The 22,847-nt window shown below is 40.9% G+C and overlaps 1 protein-coding gene across 50 annotated transcripts in view; it reads right to left on the reverse strand.

The window, feature by feature from the left end:
- The window catches only part of CAST (calpastatin), a 117,001-nt gene that overhangs the window by 68,528 nt on the left and 25,626 nt on the right, over positions 1-22,847 (reverse strand). For 18 of the 50 annotated variants that reach the window (XM_070233275.1, XM_023617947.2, XM_023617949.2 and 15 more), the window contains exon 3: positions 12,845-12,916. The exons of 7 other annotated variants lie outside the window; for them this stretch is intronic. In XM_070233275.1, the coding sequence (XP_070089376.1) occupies positions 12,845-12,916 (72 nt within the window). Of the gene's footprint in view, positions 1-1,258; positions 1,551-12,844; positions 12,917-22,847 lie in introns of those variants that run through there. 25 more of the 50 variants (XM_070233264.1, XM_070233262.1, XM_070233261.1 and 22 more) reach the window with 3 other exon arrangements.

The following is a 22,847-nucleotide window of genomic DNA, read 5'->3' on the forward strand; positions in this document are numbered from 1 at the left end:
GAACTGAAGCACTGTCAACATTTATGCTTGAATGTGCTGCTTCATGAGCACTGTCATGCAGTGGGTAAAGCCCACTTGTTTATAATAGACTCCAAGAGTCCTTACTGCTTGCACACGGATTCCCATGCCACCCTCATTGCTACTGGCTGCCTATCGCTCCTCCATCAGTCAGCAGATGTGGCCTTTCCTAGGTCGGCATGATTTTGCTAAATGTCACTATTTTGTTTTAATCCTATATGGCCTTCTAGAACCCAGGCAGCAGTCCCTCCCTACCACATTCCTAGCAACAAATATCCTTTTAGATACTGAAAAATCAGTGTACAAAAGTTGAATTCAGTGCCCACAAACAAAATGTCAGGAAGAGGCACTCTATAGTTATTTATTAGAAAATAAACTTTCCTCTTAACAGTAGATGCCACTCCTTACTGACTTCCCTGCAATGCAGAGGTTTCCTCTCTAGAAAACACCTCACAGCAAAAACAATCCAGCTGCTGAGTAAGCACTCCTCTGATACATAGGTAGGTTCCTAGAGAACTAGTCAGAGGCCCCAAGGTCCTGCCACTTCAGGAAGCTTCCTAAACTCTCTGCCTTATTTTCTCCAGCTGTAAAATGGGAATAAAGAACTCGCCTCTTGCTCATTTATAACTGAGGAACGCTGGAACCATAACAGTACAGAAGAGATTGTTAAATCTCTATGAAAACACTTTGCATTCTGGAAAGATATATACAAAGTACCCTTCAGCGATATTATCTGACCACAGTCGCAGGTTGAGTTCAAGGAAACAGAAGCGGAACAAGTTACAACATTTGCCACACCACACCCAGCGTGTACAAGGTACATGGAAAGGTTATACAGAGTGAGCTCATTCTCTAAAACGGAGGTCGGCATAGTGGTGGGGGCAGAGCTGGGGGAGAAGAAGAGGTTTACCCCTAGACATAGAAATGCCAAACCACAAATCCCTGGTTTTGTAACCCTGCTGTATCCGGTCACCAGACACATTTCCAGCTGAAGACTCAGCAACAGAGTCACCGACAGGGAGGAGGGGTCGACAAGTAACACAACTTAACTTAGAACCCATTTGGAAAGAAATGTATCCTCAGGGTCAAGAGACTAGCAAGGGCGCACGTCCAAGCTGGGGAGCCAGCAGCAGGGTCCGAGCCTCGGGGGCGCAGGGCCGGGCGCGAAGGCGGCGCCTCGGGTCGCCCTCCTGGGAAGCGGATGCAGCCTTGGAGGCAAGCGGCCGAGATCGGTACTCACTGCGTCCGGCTCCCGGCCCAGAGACTTCGGCTGGGTTTTCAGGATGTTTGCATTCCTGCTTGGGCTCGGCCCCCGCGGTTTCAGTTTTGAGCCCCAGCCGGGAGAGCGCACGGGGCGGGGAGGGGCGGGGCGGTCCGGGGACGGCGACGCGGCGGCTCCCGCCCTCCTCCCGGGCGCCGCCCCGGGCTCCGGGCGCTCCTGCGGAGGGCGGTGCTCGCTGCGCCGCGCGGTCACGGGGCTGGCGTCCGGAAGGCCCGCTCGCTTCGTCACGCAGCCGGCGGTGCGGCCACGGGTGTGTGCGCTCTGCTATCTGACGGCAGAGGTCTCCCGCTTCTAGGCTGTCACCCTGGGGCTCTTCCAAAATAAGGGAGCTACGGTGGTGCTCTTGCAAACACACGCCCTCAACTATCTTTTTAAACTATAAAGCAAATTAATAATGACCACCACTAGGGATTCGAAAATACACTTCAAATTGTGTAATGGATTTTTTTTTAAAGAGCAGTTTAGGAGAGTCAGAATTCTACTGAATTATTATACATTATATATTATTATAACTAAAAAAATCAAAATAAATAAGAATGAATTTTAAGCCGTTGAATAAAATAAGAATTCCTAAGTCCACACTGCTATAAATAAATGAATGGATAAGTAAGTAAAAGGGGGAAAGAAAATGCTCTTATAGAAGAATGCCAACTAATATAGAATGAACGACGGGGTGAAGAGAAAAGAATTAGGAAATGGTAAAAGGAATATGGAAAATCAACTTTTTCCAATGCCATAAACTAATTACAATAGTTAGGATACCGAGCTTGGGATGTGAGTGGAGGAGGAAGCAGTGGTCAGTGGAGGAGCGGGGGGTGGTCTGTGATTGCCCAGCTGTGGCCTCAGGCCTAGCTGTGACAGCTGAGCAATGACTCAGTGGTGCATCCAGCCAAGGCAGAGGTGACGGCCAGCTGGCATTAAAAAGGCAGAGAGCTCGTCTGCACAGTTTTGTACCCTGCATCCCACAGGGCAGTCAAAGTGAGTGCAGTCCCTCTGAATTCCCCTGCAAGGTGTTCCTCACAGCCACCTTATTTATTTTCATTTTTCGTTTACTTCTGTAAAATAAAGCTGGTGAAGTAAGACCCCTTCCAACTCATATATTTTATAATTCCCTGAGCAGACCTTGTCCTTATACTACTTCTTCATAAAAATATAGCTTAAAAATTCCTTTTTTGCTTATCATTAGTATTTTCTTTTCTTTTTTTTTTTTTTAACTAAACCTCAGCTCATCTAGGTTTCACTGACAATCATTTCTCCTGTGACAAAAACAGCACAGGGTGACTTATTTGGGCCACACCCCAATAGGGATGAGCCGTAGGCTCATAACCCACAGCCCCCAGTGTTAGGCAGCATTTCTCCCTCAATGAAGGAGAGTATTTCTGTGCTCCTGAAGAGTACAGATGAGTAATCACATGTTATGAGATAAATTTTCCAAAGATTCTTATCCCGCAGGGCAGGTAGAAAGGGGCTCCTTTCCTTAGAGATGAAGATGGACGTCACTGCTCCCTGATAGGCTGTGGCCATCTCAGTCACTGAGGCTCATCTTTTTTCCCAGGGTGGTCCCCAGGCATCTGCATCTGAAACACCTGGGTGTACCTATTAACTATATAAAATCCTGGGCCTCACCCCAACCTGGTGAATCAGAATTTCTTGCCTTAGAATCTGAGAATCTGCATTTTTAACGAGATTCCCCAATCACTGTTTGGGTAACCTAAGGTACAAGTAGGCTAAGTGACCCAGATTCAGCACAATTCAGCATCCTTGCTGCTCCGAGTGTGGTTGCCAGACCAGCAGCAGCACCAAGTGGGAGCTTGTTAGAAAAGCAGAATCTCAGCCTCACCCCAGATTTCCTGAATCAGAATCTTCATTTTAATAAAATGCCCACTGATTCGATATGCACACTAAAATATGAGGCTGACTGCTCTGGATCTTGTTTCCCAAACTGGTTATTTGTATCCTATTGACATAACATTTTTTAATCTGCCATAACTATATTATATTTACTGAATATTTTAAAAAATAGATTTACTTGTAACCTTTAATCTAGCCTTGTCTTAAGCAAAATTATCCACTGAAATGCTTGTCAGTGAAACCTAGATCATGAGTTTGAAGTTAACTTTTTTATAGCACATTAAAATATATGCAGAATTATTAAAATAAAAATGCTTGCTGCTTAACATACGGAGTCATCTCACATACCACAAAGGTACAAGGGTACTGCGGGGCGAGGCTCACACTGAATGCAGGAACACTTTCCACAGGACACAAAGCGTTTATCCAGCCCCTCGCTTATTACAGATAAGAAAAATAAGCACCCGAGAGGACAGCTGTGTTGCCAAAGTTAACACAGCTATTTATGGCAGAACCAGAACCCAAATCATAAAAGTATGTCTCTGACCAGTGCTTTTTCCTTCTCAGATCTTCTCCCCCCTAGGCTGGGAGAAAAGTTGTTTGTAGCTTCTTCTGTTTAAAATTTTCCTTCAGTTCAATTAGATCATTTCTCCTATTTTCTTTTCTGAAGTGGCTGTCTGCCAGTTGGCAGCTGGCCACACATCTGAAAACCCTCACTACATACTGATAATTTCCCACCTAATCTATACATGCCTTCCCAAAGTAGAACACAGACGACTCACACGCCAGATTCCCTTGGAGCCGGCGTGAAGCAGGACTTGTGTTGGCCAATCAGATGTGCCATACACAATAAGATTGGAAGTGAGCAGTGTGGAGGTCGCTGCCCACTGGGAAATCTGTGCTATGATAGGGGCTCTCACTTTTCAAAATGGGCAGTGGCAGAGTTTCTGGCATCCGGTCCTAAATGTGCTGCACACTGAGCTGTGGTGGCAGCAGGAGAAGCTCCCACCATGTGGCTGGGCACTGTTCCTGGCTGTAAAACTTTAGATTCCTTCTTCTGGGGCCTTCTGGATCTCTCTATGAGCTACCTGCTATCCTTAAGAAATTCTTTTTTGGCTTGAACTAGTCAGAGTGGATTCCAGAGGAACTAATAACCTTAACCAACATATCTTCCTCATAGCTGTGGTCTTCTGCAGACATGTTCCTAATGCAAGTTCAACCTTGGTTCCCTCCCCTAAACGAGGAGGTCATTACAATAGAAGTTGTCTGAGAACTCTTCCAGCAATAAAACTGCATGACTGATTATGGATCACAACTATTTTCATGCTGACTGTAATAAGAGTCTATATAATTTCTGCAGCCTCATTAGTCCTTATTATTAATTTATTAAAAATTGAATTTTAAGCACTAAACATCTTACAATAATTATTTTGAGTTAGAAATATCTATTCCACTTATGCAGTTTGAATCTTCCAAACTCAGAATTGCAGGGTGGAAGTGATATTTTTACTCATAATTACTCATTTTGTAAGAATTCTCATGAAACAGTTGTGCAATACATGGTAACCATTCTATAATACACAGCTTACACATAAGCTTCAAGTTAAATATTTAATTTTTAAGACAGACTCTAAGATTTTCTTAATAATTGTAAAATTATCACTTATTTTAATTTTCAGGTTAAACGTGTCCAGAATCAAGAAAACTAGGACTAATTCTCACTGCCAATTACATCTACTGTTTTGTCAGCCCTTTTCTGAATGTGTTGGGAGAATATTATTTTACCTATGTGTGTTATGATAATTGTGTAAGAAAAGGCTTCAAGTGATCACAAATATGGTTAGCCCCAGCTTTTCTAAATGATGCATGGGAATGATCATTTTTAAGAGATGATGATACTGAGTTCAAGCACTTTCAATCTGACATCAAAAGAAGAAATAAGAAAGTATACATATTTTTTCCTCCAATACTCTGTAATAATTAAAGATAATGAGAAAGGAGGGAGTGAAGAAAAACCCTGGGAAAACTAATATTCAGGAAACTGTGAAGAAAAGCGAGTCAGGAGCCTCAGTGAAAAGAGCAACAGGAGAGAAGACGGAGGGAGGAAAGGATGGTGTTTCAGAAGCCAAGGAAAGAATGTCATTTGCCATTTAACACTAAAACAACAAACGTGGCTAAAACGTCTGCACCTCCCAGCCATGCCCTCTCCCAGCTTCCTGAGACAGAGCAGGCTTTGGGGCAGAGGTCCAAATTCTTTATAACCCTTCCATCTCAGAATGATTGGATGATAACTTCCCGTGTGAAAAAAATATGGAAAAGGGACTGATTCTTACGACTAAGTTCAAGCAAAAACTGAGTGTGGTTTTCCACAATGTACTGGCCCTCCAAGAGTTTAGGTAATAACAGTTCTGGAAATCAGGTACAAATGGTTCACTAAATCTCATCAGGTTGGAGGTTTGCTAATGAGGCTTCTCAGTTTTTAGAGGCATAATTTAAATAAAGGTCCTAATACTATAAAAGATAGGCCATGTCTGGAAAATCTTTTTTAGTTGGAGACCTCCAAACAGCAGAGTATGAGGACTAACAAGAGTGACTGCAGCAGAAACACATTTTCCAGCACCTACTAAATGCCCAGGCCCAGGGCTAAGTGTTTTGTATGTTTTATTTCATTTAAGCCTCTCGGCCAATTTGCCCAGAAAAGTCCTATCCCCGTTTTACAGATGAGGAAACTGAGGCTCCATGGAACTAAGTAAACTTGCTAATAAGTGGCAAAGAGGAAACAGGTTTGTTTCGCTGAGCAAAGTCTCTTACCCACAGTGAGCATCAATGCAGTAGTGCCCCCAACAACAAAAACAGAATGGCTAAAAGAGAAGACCCCAGTTTTGAGTTTATGTTGGTTTCAAACATTAATTCACCCCTGAATTTAAAATTCAAAGTCCTTCAATGATTTTTATTCTTTTACTGGCTGGTAGAAGAGAAGACCTGAAAAAGTCTATAAAGCAAACTCATAGTCTTAATTCGGGATGGTTTTCAATTCTGTGCCTTGCCTCTTCTCATTTCTCAGCTGGGTTTGGTTTTGGCACCCTTACGGGCTTGGAGAGGAGCTGGGGTTCCAGGAGGCCCTAAATCATTACCTCTTCGCCAAACAAGCATGGAAAGCGATAACAAAATGGAGTAAATTATGGATGGATAAGATGGATAAGCACTTTTTGACTTAGAGATGGCCTTAGCAACCAATCACGTATAGCCAAGAAGTAACACTTGTTGCCGACACCAATCACAAATCTCGTAAAACAACCTGTGCAATTTCTCTCTTTTTGCCTTTATAACCATTGCCTCTTTTGTCTTCCTTGGAGCACATTTTGGGCTTCTGCCTGAATCTGTGTTTCCTGAGTTGCAATTGCCCAAATAAATATCTGCTATTTAAATTGTAGTGATTTTCCCTCCGTCAACATTTCTTGGTGTAGTCGGCAGGATCCAGAGCAACTGATCTCCAACCCCCAGGCCCACTAGGGACACGCATGCGGAAGGTAACTCCAAGAACCCTTGTTCTCTAGCGTTTCCACTGGCAAGGCTTGGAGTTCTGGTGTTAAGTTCTCCTGGATTGGAACCTCCTATTTTCGGCTGAAGTTCAGACCAGATTTTATTTGGGTGGATTAACTGGTTCTGTCCTTAGTCCTTTGGAGGGGAGGATTCTATCCTCGTTTTAACTAGGCAGAGGATTCCAGTTTAAGGACACTTCCTGGTGGGTGTTATTGTAGCTCTAAGCGTTTTTCATTTTACTCAAGTGGCCACACCTCTTTACAATTTGAAATTCAGCTGTTCTTGATAACCAAGGAAGACTTCTTAATTTCCCCTGTTAGCCACATGAGAGTCCTCTGACTCCAAAGATAAGAGACACTGATCCTTCCCAGCCTCTTTGGGCTGTTTCTAGGTGACTAGAAACCTAGTGGAAGTGTTGGGACTCTGTTCATGACATGCAAAGGTCTCACAGGGCTCCCAACAGAAGAACACACTCCATTTCTGGGTGAGAGGGAAATTCATAAGCTTATTTGGAAGGTACACATAGAGGACTGGTCATCCTAGTACCTTGAGCAACCTGACACCACTTGGTGCTCAGGATTTTCTGAGACGGGTAAGAGAGAGAGACCAATGGACCATTGGTGACGTTTTGGAAAGTGGTCCTCACAAGCAGCACATACACAACCAAGGACCTATACCCTCCTGCCTCGGTCATCCAAGAACAGCCCCCTCTAAATTATGGGGAACAATTGTTCTAGAACAACCATAAATGATCAATCTCCTTTGGGAACCCTAGCTGGATTTATATTTAAAGAATATGGTCCCTCTTCTTGTAAATTTTTACTTTGATGGACCCATATTACCCAAGGATGATTTAAAACTTGCTTGGCCCCAATAGGGCTTATTTGAAATAACTAAATTAGTTTATTTGCGGGCACAGTTAGAAAATAAGAGATCTAAAGCTAAGCAAGTAGAAATGGGTGAACTTTTGAAATAATTTGGAATTGTAATGGCCATTCTGGGGAAGCTTAATTTTAGCTAAATCCATATTAAGGGTCACCCTTAAAAGAGAGGACACCAAACCTCTCAGAGACAATGGAATGCATTCTTTGATCGATATGCAGAAGTTTCCAAAGAACAAAATGACTTCCAAAAGAGCTCTGAAAAAGATCCTTACCAGGCCAGCCCTGGTGGCCTAGTGGTTAAGTTCAGTGTACTACGCTTCAGCGGCCCAGGTTCAGTTCCTGGGTGTGGACCTACACCACTTGTCTGTCAGTGGGCGTGCTATGGTGGCAGCTCACATACAAGAAGAGGAAGATTGGCAACAGATGTTAGCTCAAGGCAAGTCTTTCTCAGCAAGAAAAAATACATCTTTAGTAAAAATCTTTGGCCATCTGAGCAGGTAAACTTAATCCATCTGCCAGAAACACAATTTGGATCCAACTATTCCTTTGAATTTTGTACCTGAGAGATGGCTAAAATTTTTAAAGACCTTTGTTTGTGTCTGTATGTCTATGTATGTATGTCTCTCTCTATATACATATATATGATATTTTTCTAAATCTGGGTGGTATTCCCAAAATTAAACATTTATATAACTTGAGTATTCCTAAAACTCTCAGAAATATAGAAACTAATACAAATGTTTTTCAAGTTCAAGTGTTTTTCAAGTTCAAGTGATCTGAGATAATCTTTGATAAATGAAAGATCATTTAACTTGGTTTAAGAAAAACAGGCATGTCTTCAGAGTTATCAGTACTGAATATAATGCAAAATACAACTTTTTCTACCTTGGTTTACTGGTACAGTGGGCTCATGCTGTCTGTGTTACAGAATTTGTAGGGGGAATGACTTGGAATGATGGCTTATGATTTAACATCTCATACAAACATAGTTGTTAAAAACAAGTATTTAAATAAATTTAAATAAGATAAAAACTTATACTAAGTTAAACCAAATAATAGATATTGATTGAATATCTAAATCATTTCTGGACAGGATGGCATTCTGAGACATTGATTGCTAAGCATAAGTTTTTCTAGTTTTGACTTTCTAATTTTTTTTTTTAACAGAGAGACAAACAATATTTGGGTTATTAATAGACATGTTTTGTGCCCCATTGAAAAGTTTGCTGTAAAGAGAAATATGCTTCCAAAAACTGTGAAATGTGTTTACGCATTTGCTAATCTACTACAGGATGCTAATATATCATAGACAGTTTATAATTGCCTGCTTCCTAAGTTTCACTGGAAAGCAAAGATTACAAATAGTTAAATAAAATTTGACTCTTCATTGCCAGACTTTTGCCATCCTGATATCCCTGTAACATGGCAACAGTCTGCTCCTGAATCAGAGAAGTTAAGATGGGTAAACAAGGGCTGTAAATTAACAATCGGAGCTATGGGAAACCCAAGACGGCCACTTGTTTCTTTCTGGCTCCCTGGAAAACCCCATTTTTTTGATTCTACATTCCTTCACTCACTATAACGCATTAAGAAAAACTATCTCTGTCCCCAGAGGCCTCAGAATTCCTCCCTCTGGGTCCTTTGAGCATCTGCAGCTGGAATTCATTCAACTGCTACTTAGTATGAGTTACCATTGTGTTCTTGCTGTATGTATGTTTTCCACATGGATTGAAGCCTTCCCTTGTCACAAAGCTGATGCCTTTACAATGGCAAAGAAACTGTTAGAAAATGTATTTCTCACTTGGGATATACGTTCCACAGTCTCCAGTGATCGAGGCACCCACTTCACTGGGCAAATCATAGAAACTTTCTTCTTTTTTTTTTTTGAGGAAGATTAGCCCTGAGCTAATACTGCCAATCCTCCTCTTTTTGCTGAGGAAGACTGGCCCTGAGCTAACATCCATGCCCATCTTCCTCTACTTTATACGTGGGACGCCTACCACAGCATGGTGTGACAAGCAGTTCCATGTCCGCACCCAGGATCCGAACCGGCAAACCCTAGCCCCCGGGAAGCAGAACGTGCGAACATAACCACTGTGCCACCAGGCAGGCCCCAAATCATAGAAACTTTAACAACAACCTTACAAACTTATTGGAATTACCACCATTCCTATCATCCTCAATCATCAGGCAAAGTCAAGAAAACTAATGGGAAAACTGGATTCAAGCAGAAGAAATATGAAATTACATGGGACCACACGAACTGAGAAAGATGCTCTACTGTTTGGTTTTTCCACATTTAAAGAAATCTTTTCTCTTAAGCTAGCAACAACTTGGTAAGATATACCTTTGTGACCAAAGATGAAACATTTACTTTTTCTCCCTATCTAATCCTTCCAGAATTCAGAAAATCTCAGTGAGTATTCATATTTTCACTTGTATAAATAATCAGGCTAAGTTTTTAATGTAAACAAATTAGTTTTACTGTGATTATTTCTGGTAAAAAGAAAATGAGGGTACTTGTTGAGGGAAAAATTATGTTTGTACTTTTATAGATACTAGATTCTAGTCTAATTGTCTTTTAGGTTTTGTTATATACCTATGGACTGGACCCCCCCTCCCAGCCTAGGGTATTACTTTTGATCTCGCTGACTGTTCGAAGTACCCTCTTTGGAAAATATAAACTAACCTCACATGAGACAATTGTTGCCTTATGCTAGTATGACCATCTGTAGCAAGTCTCTAATGTCTTATGCTTAAGCCTATCATCAACAGGTTAAAGCAGCTTTCCCGGATTCCAGTTTAAAGGAATCCTGTTGGTCACAGTCTAGAGCCTGAGGACTGAGTATTCTGGAAGCATCATCTGAGAAAGACTTAAGCCCTCACACCCCAGTGGAAAGGACGTTGCCAAGTGCTCCTCACCACAGACTCTGCTACAGAACTAGAAGGCATTGTATATTATGTGCCCCCTTTCTGGTACACTTCTATGTGTGATTACCACAGGGAACCATGGGCTTATGAATGTCTAGACAGCTGGCATATGACAGAATAATGTCTTTTAGGAAATCATAATATTCCATTTCAAGTTCTTGTCGAAGGAAAAAAACACCCTCAATCTCATAAGTCTAGGTGAAACTTGGTGACCTCTTTTTTACACCCCATCTACTCTCCATTGATTACCATCACCAAAGGCTTTGTCCTTTGGATTGATATTGTCCGTGATGACCTGTTGATAAAAATCTTATCCTAACCATAGCTAAACTGGCAAAATCTACTGCTTGAGCCTTGGCTCAACAACGATGATCCCGGGATTCCCTAACAGGGATTGTGTCAGGTAATCGAAGGGCTCTTGACATCCTAACTGCTCAAGAAGGGGATACTTGCACACACTCCTGGGAGAAGAATGTTGCTTCTATGTAAATGAGTCTGGTCACATAAAACAAGAGCTAAAGGTCATCAAAGATAATGTAAATCTCCTCAATGATATAGGTCATACTGCTGGCTTCCTAGACCACTTTGACCTGTTTGGTTGGTTACCCATTGGCCTTGGAGCTATTTTAAGATCAAGGTTCCAAGCCTTGCTAATGATTATTATTCCGGTTTGTTCAATCTTTGCCACCTTTAAACTTTAATGATTTGCATTTCATGATGCTGCAGGTCTGTCTACTGCTAGAGTGACGATACCAGTGACTTGAGATGACTGACAAATCTTGCAACTCCAAACAAAGGACTTGATACTTTTTCCAGATAAAGACTAAGCCGAAGACTCATTTCCTGACTGCCTCCTTATTGCTCAGATGTGGCCAAAGCCTCTGACTACATTACTCCCTGATGATTGACACCTCACTTTCCCCCCTATGAGGGACATGACTTCCCAAGAATAAGCTTTCCAGGCAATAAGGGAAATATCAATACATCAAATGCTTGATCTGCAATGCTTTTTGTTGAAAGATCTTGATCAAAAGGGATAAATGAGGAGCAAAAATAAAATGGAGTAACATATGTCAAGGCTTCTAAAATGGAGCTGGGAGGCCATTAAGGAAGTCGGGCTTATGCACATCTCTACTTAGATGGAATGTAACTTTTGAACTGTGCTTCACTGCTGTCACCTTGACCTTTCAAGAAATATGCATACTCCCATGGATAAGACCTTTTTGCCTTACAGATGGCCTTAGCAACCAATCACGTATAGCCAAGAAGTAACAGTTGTTGCGGATGCCAATCACAAATCTTGTAAAACAACCTGTGTAATCTAGCTCTTTATCTTTATAAACCGTTGCCTCCTTTGTCTTCCTTGGGGCACATTTTGGGCTTCTGCCTGAATCTGTGCCTCCTGAGTTGCAATTCTAATTAGCCAAATAAATATCTGCTATTTAATTTGTAGTGATTTTTTCTTGATTGACACAAGGAACATACACAAGGAAGTCCACAGACTGTAGGAGAGCCACTGGTTTTAAAGGAAAAATATTTATTTAAAATAATTGTATAGACAGTACTGAAATAGGTTAAGGTTTGTGATAATCTTGGACACATCGGAAGAACACAAGTTGAAATGGACTGAACATAACTATTTTATACATTAAAAACTGCTGGCTAAAGTATAGTTTCTTGTCTTGCAAGGTGACATTTCAGTGATTTTTATAAGTTTCAAAGCTTTGAAGTGTTATATTACCAAAGAATACTCAATCGGAACTTATAAGGTCCAGCATGTTAAGAATCTTGCGTGAACAGGAAACCTGGGTTTGAACCCTACCTCCATCTTACTGGCTTTGTGATCTTGTCAAGGTTACTTAACATCTCTGAGCCCTGGTTTCCTCAGGTATAAAGGAATAATAATTATAAAATTGTGAGGAGATTGCATAAGATAATTACATCTAGCATTTAACAGAGAGCCTGGTGTAGCTAATGCTCAAAAAGAGGCTCTGAATTATTTTCTGAAAAAATATTTTCTGAAAAAGTGGGAAGACTATATTTCTACTTATAGTATGTGCAAAAGTCCAATATTATCTGTAGATGGGTATGATAATAATGATTTTATTGGAAACATTATTATATTCCAGGGAGAATTATAACATAAATGGTTTACTAGGTTTTAAATCATTCGAATCATTATTAGGAAATTACATCCTCCCGCCCAGCACAGAAACGATACTTTGTTCAAAATCTTTCAGCGATATACAGGCCCCATCTGCCTTCCCTACAGGCCCCACCCACTAACGATACACCTGTAGAGCAGGGGGCTTTTCATGTTCAGGAAATGACTGACCTTGGTGGCTGGGGCTGTTTCGCCAGCATGGGTTCTGGAGGGTTGACTGCTCCCAAGACTTGTTGCTTTCTTCTTGAAAATAGAAAACAGTTTCAATGGGGGAAAACAATGCAGTCAAGTGCAAATTTTCATATCAATACATATATCTTCTCAAGCAAAAATCAGATTAATATACTAGACATAAAAAAATGAACATTTTTAAATTTTGTATATCTTTGCCTGAAGACTACATGAATATTGAAGAGTAAGTTGAATAAATCCCAATTGTTCAATATTCAATGATTTCAGAGAACTGCAAAGATCCTCACATGGGCAGTTGCCGTTTTCCACCATAACGCACTTCCGGAAGCAACACCACGCCCCGTGCTCTCTCTCTCACAGTGCTGGAGAGTGTGCACTGGGACAACTTGTGCGGAGGGCGATCTAGCAATAAGTATCAAGGATGTAATTCTACTTCTACAACTTCATCTTAGGAAAATAATACGAGAAGAGCAAAAGACTTTTCTTTGAAGATATTCATCACAGTCTTACAATATCAAAAAGCTAAAAACAATATAAGTAATAATACTGAATGTTTATTGAGTGCTTACCATGTGCCAGGTATTCTATTAGAATAATGGATAATGATCGAATAATAAGGCTCTAACAATAGAATCTATTATTGGAACATTATTGTAAGTGCGCTAAGTGTTTTAAGTACCATCCATAATAACTTATTTAATCTTCACAAAATCGATAGAAAGCTGGCACTATTGTTATCCCATTTTACAGGTGAGGTCACTGAGGACTGGGATGAGTACAGAACTCCGCCACGGTCACCGCTAGTAAAAAGTAGGATGTCTGCCTCAGACTCTGTTCTCTCTCTACACTGCCTCCCACAATAGGGGGTTATGTTATGGACAGCTAAGGATGAAATATCATGCAGTTATTAAAAATCATATTTATGGGGCCAGCCCGCTGATGCAGTGGTTAAGTTCGCACCTTCCGCTTTGGCTGCCCGGGGTTCGCGGGTTCAGATCCCGGGTGCAGACGTGGCACCACTTGGCAAGCCATGCTGTGGCAGGCATCCCACATATAAAGTAAAGGAAGATGGGCATGGATGTGAGCTCAGGGCCAGTCTTCCTCCGCAAAAAGAGGAGGATTGGCAGCGGATGTTAGCTCAGGGCTAATCTTTCTCAAAAATAAGTAAATAAATAAATAAAAATAAAATAAATTTTAAAAAATCATATGTAGAAGAATAATTAAATGAAAACATATTATTGGTATTTTATACAAAGAGAAGTCAGAATATAAAATAGCATGTAGAGTATGGTCTCTGAAGTTCATATGGGGTTATTTTCTGATGGTGGAGTAAAGAGGGATTTTTAAAAAATTCTTCTTTGTGCTTTTTTGTACTTTCTTATATGACTATTTTAACTGCAAAAAGGATAATAAGTGAAAGGGCGAAAAAGAAAAGAAAAATTCAAGTTGCTTTCTCAACAAGGCCTTGATAGCCTACATCTCTTACTTATGAATGTATTGCAAAGAAGCACACACATAAACTATAAAGTTTTATAACATAAAATGCTAATTATGCTCTAATGTTTATAAATGTGAATAATGGACTGTAAACATGGAATATAGAAGGGTGGTAATGCACTAATTAGCTGATACATAACACATTGAAGAGTTATACGTATATATAGTAACACTTAAAATATAAAAATATACATAATTTTTGAAATATATAACTGGCAATGATTCGGTTTAATTCTTTAACATTTAGAAGAAATACTTAGCAACTTTCATACTGCTTAATTTTTTGAAAATGCCATGGGAGCTTGAGCCGAAGTCTTCTTTTCTTTCAGGGTAAATATTGCCTTAGCAAGCAGACAAGTCAAAACTTAGCTTGCTGTGCTCCAAGTATAACTTGTCTATGTCCACTGGTGACCACTCTCAGAGCACTTCAGGAAGACCACCGACACAGCAGGGTGGACACACGTTTCTAAAATGGGTATCTAGGGGGCCTCAGAGGCACTGGCAGAAGTCCGAGGCTTCTGTGCATTAGCCTGTAAACTCAAGAAACAGTCTCTTCCAAACATACGTGTACTACCATCAACCAAGGGAAGAAAACAAATCCTAGATAACTGTGATAAAAATAAAAGCAGCTGCTAAAAAGCTAGTAATGGGGGTGTGATATGGGAGATGCTGAAAGGAAGGGACGGCCTAAATTTTATCCAGATCACAAGTCTCTTCTCAAAATATAAAGTGTATCAAAAGGTGGTTTCTGATAACCGTAGTGGATACATGGATTCAGTGAAGGAGACTGGACATAAGAAATCAAGACAAGAATACAGCAATGGGGCTATTCATTTTAACCTCTTTATCCATTTCAACCTCCCCATTTTCCAGTGAGGAGAGAGAAGCCCAGAAAAGTCAGGTCATTGTGCAGTGTGCCACAGCTGCCCCGCATCCTGCTATCAGCCTTTGGTCTCAGTTACAACCAAGGAAGGTCACATTCCAATCCTGTGCTAACTCCAGCTCCCACTCACTACATCAAAGCCCACATACCAGACCCCGGCTCATCTCTCAATGAATTCCACTACAACATGTCAGCTAGGATTTGCCTTGAAAATTAAAACACTTGCTTTTCAGCTGAGTTATGAAACTATTGAGTTAAAAATAACAACTGTTTATACTTAATACACACGCTGATTTTTATTTTACCTTTATACCAACTCAAGTTTTACTTTTAAAAAATGATTTACTAATACATTCATTGTCTTTTAACTCAAAAGATGACTCAAAAGTTGAGGCTTTCTCAGCATTCCTGTGGGTATGACCTGTCACCCCCAAGCTTCCCTTGCCCTCTGAGCCACCTGGATTACCTAGTCTAAAATTCAGCTGAAACAAGAGTAGAATTCGTAAAAACGACCTTTCACTAAATTTTTATCCAATAAATATTTACTGAGCCCTTAGTCACTTAAAACACAATACAAAAATTTAGATACAAGAGCACAGACTCCTTATTCTCAGGTTAGTGTAACTAAAATATAATGACAGATTGCTTTGTCTGGTAGGTAAGTCTTGGCTCTCTTTCTTGAATTGTGTCTGACTTCATGCGTGCCTTCATCCACTCATTCATTGAACAGACATTAATTGAACCCTAGTTCTGAGCCTGCTCCTATTCTAGGCAGTGGGGATGTATTGATCATTTAAACAGAAAAAGCTCCTGCTCTCACAGTGTGTACATTCCTGTAAGAGGAATCAGACTCTAAATAAGTCAACAAAAAACAAAATGATTTCAGAGAGTGATGAGTGTTGTAAAGACAATAAAACAGTGTAATGTAACAGAGAGTGGCTGGCTGAGCGTTGGTTCAGACAAGAGAGAAAAAGAAGTGACATTTGATTGAGACCTCACTGCAAATAAACCAATCATGTACACATGGGATGAGAGAGGAGAGGCATTCTAGGTGGATAGAGTAGCATGTGCAAAGGCCCTGATATGGGAACAGGCTTGGCAAGTTGGAGGAACAGAAAGAAGTCAGTACAGGTGAAGCATGGCGGGCACAGGCATATATGGTATGGGATGAAATAGGATGCTGGGTCAAGATACTTAGTATGAAATGACATAGGTTTAAGATGGCACTACTGTCAGGTGTGTTTGAGATCATCAGTTTCTTCCAGCTTTAGCCTGCTTCCTGATCATCTCTGGTTGCCATTTAGCCCTCATGAGTCCTCCCTTCTGTTCAGGTGAAAAGCTCTCAAAGTCCTCTAGCTTCACGTCACCGTGTGCTTGGTTTTGCTGGTGTCTTCTTCACTCTCACTCCCCTATTCCCTTATCATCAGCACTGGTCCTTAGAAATCCCACTCTGGCCTGGACACATCTCTCACCTGGATAAGTCTGGATATTCACTAACTAGTGATAGGACAGGATCCACCCTCAGATAGAACAGAATTCATCTACTCACAATAAGTAGGAACTCTCAAAACAAGCTCATTTGTCTATGACTCTGCATTTGTCCTGACATACACATATGCTCTAGTTTTTAAAAGATTAAGATGTTCAATGAGGATGCCAGTATAAGATAATTCAAATTGAGTTAAATTATTTTTCTTCATTTCCATAAGCCCACAGACAAAAGGCCATTCAGCAGATTGTCCCTTGCCAACCAATCACATTCCTTCTAATATTTATGAGCACTTCTTTGTTTAACATAAGTTTTATAGAAAGGAAAGCGTCAGGAGCAGCCTGCCTCTCATCCCTATATGTCAGGCTGCAGGCCTGGCTGAGTCATTCCCTCCTTGCAGTTCAGCGTGCCATGGGCCTCAGTCCTAACAATTTACAGGGACAGAAGTGTAACCCCATGCCCTATTCTCCTCTTCTGGACTCAAATTCCAGGACACCAAGTCTGGTCCACTTACAGAGAACTTGTGTGATTGCTCCTGTCAGGCACAGACTCCTGAGTGTACACAGGCCCTGATTCCTTGGACTACGAATCCACACCCTCTACTGGAAGCTGCCTCCCCCAGTTCCAAAAGTGGTTCAGTCTGCCAGCCAAGAGACCCGCGATAAAGGCTCCTCATACTTGAGCAGAGAAGTTCAACAGGAATGCACAGACTAGATCAATTCTATCTACAGCTGCAAGAAGGCATGAAAAGAATTAACTGCATACCTTTTTTGTGCTGCTTGTAGTTCATGATAAAAAGTTTTTATTGAATGAATCAGAACTCAAGTCTTAAAATCTGTTTCCAAAGTAACAACGAAGTTCCAAGAGCCAGGCAAAGAGTTGCTGTGTCACTATCTCCTCTAATCTCAGGAAAGGTCCCCTAGTGAAGCCTCATGTCATCCTGAGACTCAGTGACTCAGCAAAGAAAGGTGCCACACACTCTAGAACAGTGGTTCTGTCTTTTGATACATGTGGCAAGAATCCTGTCTCCACCAAATGCCAGCCATGAGAGTTCATATTCAAAAATATGAATGTTCTTAAACACTGATTTTCTCATCTGTAAAATGGATTAACCCTACCCACACCTCAGAGGGAGACTGTGAGGAATAAATGAGATGAGGTATGGCCTGAGGTCTATGGCCCACAGGTTGGACATCCCTGCTCTAAAGAGAGATGGCCAAAGTCCTAGAATGGGTAGCAAAGGAACAGACTCATCTCCCCAGGGCAACCCCAGGGGGCCTAGCTTTAACTCATGAGGATCTCAATGGCTGTGGAGAATTTCCTAGGAGCTTTTATGATTTATGATCAAAAAAATAATTGCTTTTCTTTGGATAGAAAAAAGTGATTTTTCCTGAGGACTAGCCATGATTCTAATAATGGACACAGTTAAGTCACTTGGAAACAGTTTGATCCTGTTGAGGTTTGCTTTTAAGCTTCGTGAGGTTGGACAAGAGCAGCCTTCAAAGTAGGACTAATTTTTTTTTTCAATACAGAGATGATACGCTTTGGAGTCCTCTACCTGATGATTCTGACTGGTGGGAACACATCCTGTTCCTGGCCTGTGTGAGCTGGGGATCACGTGACATTATAAATGCCATGCATTTAGCTCCTAGCCGGACAGACTGTGATGACTCAATGAATGCAAGCTAAGGGAAGCCGGGCGCCTCTTGCAGGGTTAATGCTAAAAGGCCTCCCTGTTGGGTGTGGCCTGCCAGAGCAGCAGGTCCTGGGAGTCCTGCATCCCATGTCAAGGATGAAGCTCCCTCTGGACCTTGCTCTAATGAATCCCACAGGTGCCAACATTGTCACACGTCTCTCTGTGTGTTTGAGGGGTCGTCAAAATCTGCAGGAATACACGTGACCTCAGTGTGTTTCCTGAGAGTTGCAAGGACCCCTCTGAGGTGGTACAGGGTGTCAGGTCAGGATACTGCAGAGGCAGTTTCAACAGTTTTTCTCGCACATTTAAACATTAGCAGAACATTTGGAAAGCATTTAGCAGACAACAAAGAAGTGAGTCAGTGACCAGGCTTATGAATGAGAAAAATTAAAAACCCAGCTCCAAAGCCGTGCTCAAACCCCTTCACAGTGAAGGAAGGAGCTTGAGTTTGTCAGCTGGGCCACATCCTCCTTTCAAGCACAGGTCTGTTTCCCTTTTATTACTGAAGTTCATATGTAAGGAAATTCAGATTCAAAAACGCAAGGAAATTTTGATTCAAATGTGAGGAGGGTTCCTACCTTAAACAACCAAGAAAACCCAGACAATTATATGAAACAGTGGTTTTCAGGCACTGGGTACCAGGCAGCACAGGACAGTGCACCCTGAGAGGGAAACAAACGAGGGAGCCCTACCATTGCCACAGTCTACTTCCTGGAGTGTCCAGGCGGCTGGAACACAGACCATGGAGGAGGAACCCAGGCAGAGAGTGTAGGTCTCCTGGGTGCAGGAGTGGAGCTGGGAGTTCCGCAGGCCGAAGGGGCTCCCCAGGCTCACAGGGAGAGCACCAGAGAGGAGCGAGCTGCAAAAGAGAGCTCCAGAGATCCACAGTGCGTGCCTGTGAGGAACTCCTGAGGCTAGAGAAAGAATAAATTCTATGCCAACAACAACTACAAAGAAGCACCCAACAAGAATAAATTCACATCTGTTTGGCATCTAATAAAAAATTAGAAGGCAGGCATAGAAGCAGAAAAATACAACTTGATTTTCCATATGCAGGAAAATGCAATGTTTGAAAAGCATAGTATCTTGATTGCAGTGCTGGCTACATGAATCTACACACGTAATAAAACGGCATAGAATTTACGTACACATGTTGTCCCAATGTCATTTCCTAGTTTTGATATTGTCCTATAGTTACATAAGATGTAACCAAAGGGGAAACTGATGAAGGGTCTATGGGACCTCTCCAGACTATCTTTGCAACTTCCTGAGAATCTGTAAGTATTTCGAAATAAAAAGCATTTTAAAAGCATGTTAAGCAGAGACATAGAAGATACTTTTTTAAAAAGCACCAAATCAAACCTCTAAAGACAAAAAATACAACGTCTGAGGTGAAAAACACGCTGGGGAGACACTGCAAAAGAAAAGAATGGTGAACTTGGAGACATAGCAACTGAAACTATCCAAAATGAACCAGAGAGCTAGACAGGGAACAGAGCATCAGCGAGCAATGGGACAACTTCAGGCAGCTAATATGTGTATAACTGCAGCCTCCAAAGAAGAGGAGAGAGATGAGAAGACAAAACTTTTGAAGAAGTGATGATCAAAACACTTCCAAATTTGATAAAAACCATAAACTCACCAATCCAAGAAGATCAACAAATCTCAATTAAGAGTGAGGGGTTGGGTATGAAGAAAGGGGCAAGTTGGGTTTTTAGATTCCCAGCCCTCAGATTTCCAGTGATGATGAAATCCACCTGGCGGAACAAGAGCTTCTTCTCCCGCCCCAGTGGAGACACGGCGCCTTTCCCTGCCATGAAGCTGGTCAGAGTTCCTGCACCTTCCAACCCAGTGATTGGCTCCTCCACCCCAAAGCGCAGGGAAAAGGAGCTGGCCTGCCCTTCCAGCAAAGCAACAGTAGATGCTCCCTGGGAGCTCTCAAGAGGGAGCAGGCTAGGGGATTCTCTAGCTTGTAGTGATCGGTAAGCGACAGATTGGATGTTGTATGTGATGAAATTTTTGAGCACACAAATACACAAGAACTTTTGCATGAAAGGAGTATTGAAACCCTGGCATGCTCAAAGAATGGCTCAAGATGTTTTTGAAACCCTGTTTGTTAAACTGTCTTCAGAAACGGCAACACATCATTTGATTATCCTTAGAAGCAAAACAAATATTTATCCTCTGAATGGAGATTTAAGGTTTTGAAACTACCAAAAGTTAATCAGATTCATAGCTGGTAAATAAGGGAAGGCTATCAAACTGGATAATATTGATTTTAGTGAAAAAAATATTGAGTGGGAGATGAAACCCTTTTGTGTTTTAAATGTAAAAGTGGAATTAGTTTCAAAATTATTGAACAATGGAAAACAACTGTATAAATTTTCAGGTTAGTACTGAATTTTATTTCATTGATTTGAAGTCACCATTTTTTTCCTGTTTTCCCTCTTGGGTACAGATGCATCCTATTATCAGTATAAGAAAGCTTTGGTCAGAGATTAATTGATAGGTTTTTTTCTTTCTTAGCATTTCCAATCAGCGCATTTTTACATCAATGGTGTCTTAGACTTGATGAAATGTAGCAGCTTTCAGGATAAAAACTCTCATTAAAGTATATGTTTTGACATATTTGTTAACAGATCAGTTCCATTACTTAATAGTACCCTATAAAATGACAAGAAGTATTGTGTTTCCACATGAAAACACATGCTTTATTGGAAAATAGTATCTAGAAAATGATTGTCTTTCAAAAGGTTAGGCAGATTCCCCAACACTAGCAATTATAAAGCTGTGATTCTTATCTATAAATTTTCCTTTACACCATGACTGTAAATAGTCTACAAATAAGTACGAGTTGCTTTTATTACCAAAAGAAGCATAAATGTGTGCTACCATAAATGCAATGCAATAAATAGGATATGTTGGCCCCAGGGAAACACTGATAAATAAGTCATAATGAATGAGTCATCATTAACTCATAAGATTACATAGAAATTGACTTATTGAATGAAATGTCCCAGGCACAATGGCCTTAATAACACACACTACGGGAAGCCACACTTTGGTGAGTTTGCTGTTTTTCTGATTACTCAGTGCCCATTCGTCATCTCCAAGCCAGCTCAAGTCTTTCTAGTCTCGAGGTGGCTGCATTGACCAGGAGTCTGGAGAACCCTACCCTTCTCCAGAGTCGGCCTCTGCTGTGACTTGGCCTCCCTCTGTGCTGCATTTCCTATCTACAAAGAGGGAACAAATAGCTATCCCTGCACTTTCTTACATTTTAGATTCCTGGGAATGGGAATGACTTACTCTTGCTTTATGATCCTCTTGAATGAAAAGAGGATACAATACAAGGAAGAAAGAAGGAAAGAAGAGTTAGAGAAGAGATTTACAAAAACTGGCAACAGTAGTAAGAAAGTCTATGGAGTTGGCCTTTGGTAGATTTCTTAAAATAGGTAATTTTACGAATATTGTCAGATACTAGTTAAAAGCACAGACTTTGAAAAGTGAGTCAACTCTGGGCTCCGCTGGCTACTAAGTAACTGTGTGACCTTGGACAGGTTATTTAATCAAGCTGTGCCTCAATTTCCTCATCAAGAGAATGGGGTTGTTGTAAGATGTGTGTGTGTGTGTGATGCCTATATATGTGTTAGCTATTATTGTTAAATTATCTCTAGATCGCAACTACCTTTACCGAATCTACATAAAAATAGTGCTTACATCATTCTCTTTCTTGTCAAACTACTTCTCACTAATGTGTTAATAACTAATATATTATTGCCTCCTAGGAATACCTACAATTTAAAGGATGACCCAGGGGAAGGCAATGCTTAACTCAAAGGTTAAGGAATTTGCTAGTGGTGGAATTTCAGATATCAACAACAAGCCAACTGGGAAAATGTTATTAGATGGTGCCTCCTAAATATATCTACTTGTTAAGATGCCCTCTTCAGGGGTGGGGAATTCAAACCTCTTAAATTGTATGTCACATTTTGGGGGTATTTTTTGTATTCACATACGTGTGTACTTTTCAGAGGAAAAGATAACAGTTTTCATCATGAACTAAAAATATTTAAGAATACTTGCCCTTTAAGCTGCTTTAGTGCTTAAATCCTTATTCTCTGACCATATATAATGAATTCACTTCTATGCAAACATGCATCCATGAATGCACGCACCTGCGCACACACACGTACATGCACAGAGGCAGCCTCGCTCTGGAAGTACCTCTTAGGGTTTCCAAAGAAAAAGGGGTCCTGTGTAAAATAGTTCTCTATTTAAGCTCTAAGCAGACAGATGCATAGATTTAGTTCTGATCATTGTTAAAACACTCTCTTCCAGTATTCTTGTATAATGTGTGCTGTTTATTACTTTTTTCCCCTGACAAAAAAATATGTTTAAAATAAAGAGAAAAGTAGAC

Source organism: Equus caballus, chromosome 14, assembly GCF_041296265.1.
Source record: "Equus caballus isolate H_3958 breed thoroughbred chromosome 14, TB-T2T, whole genome shotgun sequence".
NCBI classification, from domain to species: Eukaryota; Metazoa; Chordata; class Mammalia; order Perissodactyla; family Equidae; genus Equus; species Equus caballus.